The sequence below is a fragment of the Propithecus coquereli genome, unplaced genomic scaffold (assembly GCF_000956105.1).
Source record: "Propithecus coquereli isolate 6110/MARCELLA unplaced genomic scaffold, Pcoq_1.0 Scaffold6, whole genome shotgun sequence".
In the NCBI taxonomy this organism is placed as follows: Eukaryota; Metazoa; Chordata; class Mammalia; order Primates; family Indriidae; genus Propithecus; species Propithecus coquereli.
Window position 1 is genome coordinate 5,508,642 of NW_012151951.1, and position 7,935 is coordinate 5,516,576.

Below are 7,935 nucleotides of genomic sequence, written 5' to 3' on the forward strand. Positions count from 1 at the left end.
ATTTTTTCCTTGCATACCCATACTCCATGTCAACATACGTTTCAAGCCATTCTTAACAAGGAACAAATACAGAATCAAGGTAGTTGCTGTCAACAGAAGAGATGTATGAAAGCTACATATTAGCCCTGGAAATCAGAAAACAAAGTGATCTTGTGCAATGATTCTCAACTTGAGTATGCATCAGAATCACTCAGATTGTGGAAAAAGCGCCTTCAGGGAACTGAAAAAAACTACGTTAAGCGAACCATTGGGCTCAGAATAAATACCAGAGAGACTACAGATACATACTTTGTTCCTCAGGGAGAGGAGATCAGCCATTTACTCATTACGTGACTTCTCTGAGCTTCAGATCCAGCAATAATAGATACTACTCTCAAGAACTATCCTACAGATTAGGTCAGATAGCATGTAATCAGTGCTTCTTCCCCCACTCCATAACACATTATTTTAACATCATAATTATTATTTGATACAGAAAACATTCTCCCCCACCCACTACTCCTAAATAGCTATTATTTATTTTAAAAGTCAAACAACCACTCAGTGAGTTCAAGCTCATAGACTACTGGTACCATTTTTATACTGGTATCATCTTTACTAGCTTCAACCATTCACTAACATGAGATTTCAAGACGTGGTTGAAATGACAATTTTTATATCGAAACTAAGACAAGGATTCAAAGAAAAGGAACTAAAGCTTCAAAATTGTGTCTTGCTTCTAAAGCATCAATAGCTAGATGAATGACCCATTTTAGAAACTCTCTGATGTTCCCTGTATTGTTTTCTGAATCTTGGAAGACTATAGATGGAAAGATGGGAATAAAATACCTATAATCTCATTACTTCCTATATTCAATATACTACATAGTAACATTTGACAGTAAAGTTTTTGGCCATTTAAGTACCTACCTACATAAATATTTGAGGTTTTAATATTCTAAAACTATAAAACACAGCTATAGAGATGCACAGTTAGGCTAGGATAAGTTTTCTCAACCTCAGCACTAATGAGACATTTTGGGTTGAATGATTCTTTACTGTGTGAGGGGGGAAGGGGTGTCCTGTGCATCGAAGGATATTTAGCAGCATCCCTGGCCTTTACACACTAAATGCTAGTAGCAACCTGCCCCCAACCCCAGTTTTGACAATGAAAAATGTCTCCCGACATTGCCGAATGTCTTTTGGAGGCCAAAATCACCTCTGGTTGAGAACCTCTGGGCTAGAATTTTATATAGGTATAATTGTAAACCCTGGGTGCACAGACTATACAAGACTCTATGTAATATTACCAATATAAAGAGTCCAGCACAAGTTCCTGCTATATTGTTTATGCTAGGGCACGGAGTTTTTATATAATATACTACTTAAGCATACAGCTACCCACATATAACTTTTTCTTATTGAAAACACTGATATTAGACAAGAAAATAAAAACTACAGCTAATCCAGCAACCATTTTTATATCACCTGGTATAAGAAAAACCTACAGTTTACAAATATTTGCTAAATGGAGGCCTAGAAAAATCACTGCAAGTGTCCTTCCTTCTGAATTCGAAGTCTTTCTTTCTCTACTTGCAAACGTTCCTTTTCAATCTGCAGCTTCTCGGATTCAAACTTCAAAAACTGCAGCCTATCTTTTTCCAGTTGCAAGCGTTCTCGCTCAAGTTTTAACTTCTCTGTTTCTATGTCCTGTGGTTGAAGCATGGACTTTTCCCCTTGACCAAGTTCGTTTTCCAAAGATGGTTTCTCTGAATTCACTATCTGTAACCTCAGCTTCTCTCTTTCAATCTGCAGCCGCTCCTTCTCCAGCTGAAGCCGCTCGTGCTCCATGTCTAAATGCCGCAGCCTCTCTTTCTCAATCTGCAGGCGTTCCTTTTCTACCTGCAGTCTTTCAGCCTCAATATCCAGGCGTCGTTTTTCCAACTCTAGTTTCTGTTTCTCTATGTTGACAAGCAAGTGGGGCTCATCGTACGCAGATCTAGATGGTGTTGAGTTAAGAGTAAAAAACTCATCAATGTGGGGGAAATCGGGAAGTTCATTTTCCCTCCTGGAATCTGGTATGACCGATGACAACATTTCTTCTTCCTCCTCAATCTCAAACTAAGAGAAAAGAGAAAAGCAATTTTCAGTATTCACTTCTACTTCATCGTTGCCAATCTGTCTAAATATATCTTAAAAGCTTTCTGTGTTGTTGGAGTATACAAAGCCATTTAGTTTGAATTTTGAAAATCATCTACATTGAATTACCTGATGTCACTAATACATACAGTTGAGGTTATTATGCTTAGGTGGGAAGAAAGGTATTACTGATGTAAAGAGAAAACAAATGGAATGACCTTGTCATGTACTATCTTTAAGTAAACTAGAAAATCTGGCAACTTCTTTTAACCATTCCTGAACCATAAACTCCCACACTGGAATTGAAAAAGAAAAAAAAGAGGGCACACAGGCTAATACTTACTTCAGGACTCTGGGGATCCCTTTCTTCCTCTTCCACCTTGACCTCAGTTAAGGATCCACCTGCATCCCTGAAATCTGCCACATTTTGCCAGTCAAAATTTGCATCATTTCGGAATCCTATCTTTTCATCTATCTCTTCAGTGAGAGAGTCATCTAAATCAGAGGAGGGAAGGGGAAATCCAGAACCAACTAACTTAATGTTGGCCTTCATCCTCTTTCTCTTCATAAGTGCTCTCCAGTCAAGGTACCTTCTTTTCACTTCCGTCCCTGTCCTCTGCTCTCCTTCTCCTACGGCATTCACACACTGTGCAATCTCCTCCCAAGCCATTCGTTTCATCACGTTAATTGTCGTGTTGAGCTGCTTGGAAAAAATGACTTCTTTCCTTTTCGTAATTTCTTTCAAAAGGGTCTGAGTCTCTTGAACACTAAAATTGCTTTTCCTTTTTCTTTTCAGCTGCTTCATTTTTTTAACTTAAATGCAGTTCTTATAGTAAGAGAAGATGTGAAAGGAATTTGAGGAATGCTGCAAAGCACAAAAACCAAGGACAACTCCTTGTTGTCACGTAGTTCAAATCACTGAGTTTTCCATTCATCTAGTAGCAGAGGCAGGCTGGATAATTCCTAAAGGGGAAAAAAGTAGTATCAATCTGCAACTTCTCTAATATACTTCAACCCAATAAGCTAAATAATTTTAAAAAGAAAAAACCATCTTCTATATGGCTTAAAATTATCTAGTTCTCTTTCCACCATTGTCCCAACTTATCATCTTCTCTCACTCAGGCTGCTGCAATGGCTCCTAACCAGTTGCCAGTATTCACTCTTGACCCTCTCTGCTTCTCCAGCTCCTTCTCCCACTCATTCACCCTCTTTCTGCCAACTACACTGGCTTTCTTTCAGTCACCTATTCCTGTCAAGCTCTTTCCCTGTTCAGGGCCTTTGTCCACACTGTTCCCTCTACCTAGAAAATGGACTGCTCTTTTTTTGGCCTATGTAATTCCTCCTTATCCTTCAGCTTGCAGATTAAGCATCTGTTTCTCAGTGAAGCTTTTCCTAACAAGTCAAATTACTCTAGCATAAAGTCTATAGTACTTTCCCTAGTCCAAATTTTATACTTGTACTAACATATAGCTCAGAGTCTCTCTCTCCCCGACTTTACTACAAGTTTCATGAAAGCCGAGATGTTTCCACCCACCATCATTTCCCCAGAGCCTAGCAGAGTTTCTGGCACATGGCAGGCACACCATAAATATACTTTGAATGAATGCATGAGTGGATTTGCCAAAATGATCATTAGTTTGAAATACTGAAAAGAAAAAATAAATGTAGACACTGTATTTAGAAGAAAAATAAAAGGCTGAGCTGCAAAATCAACAAAACCCAGAAACTAATTTGAGACAATACAATCTGATCAAAGAAATGACAACTACCTCTATTTTACTACTTCACAAATTAAAACTTATTTTGAGGTTAAACCAATATAGAAACTCTAAACTTGGAATAAAATTTTATGAAACAATGAACATATTGTAGGGATAAAACAAAATTAGAAGAGTAACATTAAAACAAACAAACAAACAAACAGGGATTTTTTTCCCCAGCCACACCACCTAATTAATCAGTTAAAAGCAAAAGAAAACCAATTAAAACAAAAAAATATTTTTAATTCCTAAACCTTCTGAACACTAGCACACATTTCATGGTTTGCCATTGTAATTCTGTCCCTCAATGTTCACTCTCCCTCAAATCACTTAAACAAAAATCTCTACAAAAAACACCAAAAACCAAACAAACAAAAAAAACAGGCCGGATGGTGTATTTGTTTCTAATCAATGCTTTTAATTATCTGCTTTTCTTTGGAGAATCTCTCAGTAGTACTTTGTACTTTTCTGGGCCACTTTAACTGTAGAGTTGAAGATCATGATATAGGGAAGTATATACTTGGAGATTCCATGAAATAAATTAAAAATATTCATGTGGCAATATTTTAAAAGAAATTATGAGTGGGAAAGATCCTCTTGTGAGCATTTATTTCTTTTAGATGCAAGAGAGAATATTTCTCCAATTCCAGACAATTCTCAGGCTGTCCAATTATCAAAGAGTGTGTATCTGAAACTTGTTAGAAAGGTAAACTCTTCAGGCTACACTTCAGACCAATTGAATCAGAAACTCTAAGGCTAGGATTTAACGATCTTTGTTACAATAAGCCTTCCAGATGATTCTAACGCAGCTAAAGTTTGAGAACCTCTGTGCTGGACCCACACCAGTAAAACAGATCCTTCGCACGCACACTTAACTCTTTCATCCACCTTGATTTCAAGGCTAACATTTTATAAATGCATCTGACTGGTGGAATCTAAAGCACATCTAAAATCCTCACTGCAGTGGCCCTGCTATCTAGCCTTTCCACTATGGGAAGGTATTTTAGGAAGTTGAAACAGATGTTGAGTAAGTCAGGGATTCAATTTTGTCCTAAAGGCATAAAATGAGGTCAACTACCGAAAAGGTCCCAGTGCCTTGCATAGCGTATCATACAGTGCTTTATAAATGTTGGTTCAACTGAGGGGAAAAGTGGGATAGAGGTCTCTTTTACTTGGAAGAGATTTTACAAATATGTAACAGGGAACAAGGACTCAAAAGGATTAAGAGTTACCTACCCAGACCATGTTGTCTGACTTCAAATTCACTCACTGATCACTGCTACACAGCTGACTTTACAAAATGAGAATATGGGATGAGATTGCTAAGGTCCCTTCCAGTCCTATCATGGTACAACCATAAACTTTTCCTGTCAATATGAAGAAAAAATATCAAGTGTCTATTAAGTTCCAGGTCTTGTCATTGAAGCTTCTCCATAGCATTTTACGGGAGATGCCAGCCTTTCTATTTATAAAACAAGATTCAGAGAGGTTAATTTCCAAACAACATAGCTAAATGACAAGACTTATATCCAGGTTCTTTCATGTCTCATCTGCTTCGACTTTATTAGCAGCCTGTGATAGCTAAATCTTAGAAATATGTTCCTAAGGTAAGTTTTGAGATGCAATTCAGTAAAAGACTTTCAAAAGGAGTAGATTCTTATCTATGTGGAAGGTCCAGATAAAATTCTGTATATAGCCAAAAAATTTCCTTAAAGCCTCAACCAGTTAGGTTTCCTCTATCATGTGTTAAAGTAAATTTAAAATGGAGGCCGGGCGCAGTGGCTCACGCCTGTAATCCTAGCACTCTGGGAGGCCGAGGCGGGTGGATTGTTTGAGCTCAGGAGTTCGAGACCAGCCTGAGCAAGAGCGAGACCCCGTCTCTACTAAAAATAGAAAGAAATTAATCAGATAACTAAAAATATATACAAAAAATTAGCCGGGCATGGTGGCGCATGCTTGTAGTCCCAGCTACTCGGGAGGCTGAGGCAGGAGGATTGCTTGAGCCCAGGAGTTTGAGGTTGCTGTGAGCTAGGCTGACGCCACAGCACTCACTCTAGCCCGGGCAAAAGAGTGAGACTCTGTCTCAAAAAAAAAAATAAATTAAATAAATAAATAAAATGGAGACAAGGCCTGAAGAATCCCTGAGCAGACAAAGCCAGCTTGGCTCCAAAAGTGACCTTATTGACCTTGCTTCATTTGTAAACATAAGCAAAACTTAATTTGGTTTATTTTTTATAAATGTCTATATTAAAAAAAATGAAACTTAAGGCTAGTCAATCAGAAGCCACCAACTAACTTACACAGCTAGAGACTTTCCAGAAGGATAGACCAAATAAGGCAACCTTGTAAATGTACTTTCATGCTAACCCTATACAAGCCTTCCTCTTGTATTCCCTCTGCAGAGCCCCCAAACCACTTCTGGTTTGGAGCTGCCTAATTCATGAATCACTGTTCACACAAATAAACTCTTTAAAATTTTATTGTGCCTCAGTTTACCTTTCAACTATGGTTTCTTCTCAAATACTTTAATGTCTGCCAATTTAAAATGTATGTTAGTGTGAGAAATATTTCTTTAGTAATTCACAATAAAAATAGTATCTTCTACTGAAGCAAAAATATAAGAATTAAGCAAGGCTAAATTGAATCAGAAACTTCACAAAAAGTCTTTTTTATCACTGTTTGAGCCTTTTCTCTTTTGGACTGAAAAGTGGATGCTAATTCCTTATTTTTAAATTTTAATAACAAATCATTTTTTATTACCATTGCACTAAACTTTTAAGTATTTTCCTTTCTAAGCTCCCAGTAATCTTTGTTCAGTTAACTTTGTATATCTCTAATAACAACACTAAAAATATGCCCACCATGACATCTTGTTGTGTCTAATCACTCATGTGGAACAACCATCTCCTGAACTGCCACTTGCTGCTGAAATGGAGGTCAGAGAAACCTAAAAATCCCAAACAGCAGAAAATAAATTCTCAAATCACTGTCACTTTCACACACTCACAAATAAGGACAAAATATGCAAAAATAAAAAAAAAAAGATTGTAGGCAAACTATTTCTAAAGTAGACTAGTAGACTTTCGAAATTTTTCAAGAGACATTTAATGCTAAAATTCAAATCCACTAAATTGGAACGTGTAATCAGTGGCAGCACTCCTGATATTGTCCTAGGGATATACTGCCCTAATAAATACAAGCCTTTTGTCACTAGAATGTAAGCAAAGGCATTTCACAAATTAAAACATCATCAAAACAGGCAGTGTGTGTAGTGGTTATGAGCAAATTCTGGAATCAGACTGCCTGGGTTAAACCCTGGCTCTGCCACTTCCTAGTTGTGTGGCCTTACTTAACCTCCCAATGTGCAATTTCATTTGTAAAATGATGATGATAACATTGCTTCACAGAGATACTACAGGATTAAAAGATTTAGTAAAATACAAAGAACAGTTCCTGGCACAAACTACACATTATTCAGTGTTTGTTATTATTACTTCCAAGGCAAAATCTTTAAATAATTTTGACAAAAGGAAACAGAAAGGTCACAACATTAGAATTGTTACAGTTCTTAAGTTGAGTGGTAGGCCCACGGGTCTTTATTATTAAGCTTCGTAACATATAAGATACACTAGGGGTGTGCTGAAGCCTGACTGGGAGAGCTCCCCAGAGTCAACTGTGCACATCTTTTTCCACTTTTACAGTCAGCAATGTTCTGGTGGGAGCTAAAAAATTGGCCAAGATGGCAGTACTTATACTACAGAATTGACAAATGCTACAAATTAGGATTTTTTTTTTTTGAGTTCTAATAAACCATCAAGGAGCCAGTTTATTAGAATACTATAGCTACACTATTATATTTCTGCATATATCAAACATAACCTAATAAATAAAATTAAGAAAAATGGAACATTTCAGCATCTGATCCCAAGTCAGTTTAGTGAACATTCTAGAATGCTTATAATTTTAGAGGACCAAATTTAATTAGCATTCTGGCCTAACATTCCTAGATAATTCAATTATCCAATAGAGTGGGTAAGTATTCAGCTTTCCTCTACAG

General features: G+C 37.1%; 1 protein-coding gene across 2 annotated transcripts in view; it reads right to left on the reverse strand.

The window, feature by feature from the left end:
• Positions 1 to 1,478: 1,478 nt before the first annotated feature.
• Positions 1,479 to 7,935, reverse strand: part of MSANTD4 (Myb/SANT-like DNA-binding domain containing 4 with coiled-coils) — a 17,358-nt gene continuing 10,901 nt past the window's right edge. For both annotated transcript variants that reach the window (XM_012659163.1, XM_012659162.1), the window contains exons 2-3: positions 2,462 to 3,081; positions 1,479 to 2,100 (exon numbers count right to left, since the gene is read on the reverse strand). In XM_012659163.1, the coding sequence (XP_012514617.1) occupies positions 1,525 to 2,100; positions 2,462 to 2,923 (1,038 nt within the window). In that variant the 5' untranslated portion in view covers positions 2,924 to 3,081 and the 3' untranslated portion in view covers positions 1,479 to 1,524. The remainder of the gene's footprint in view (positions 2,101 to 2,461; positions 3,082 to 7,935) is intronic.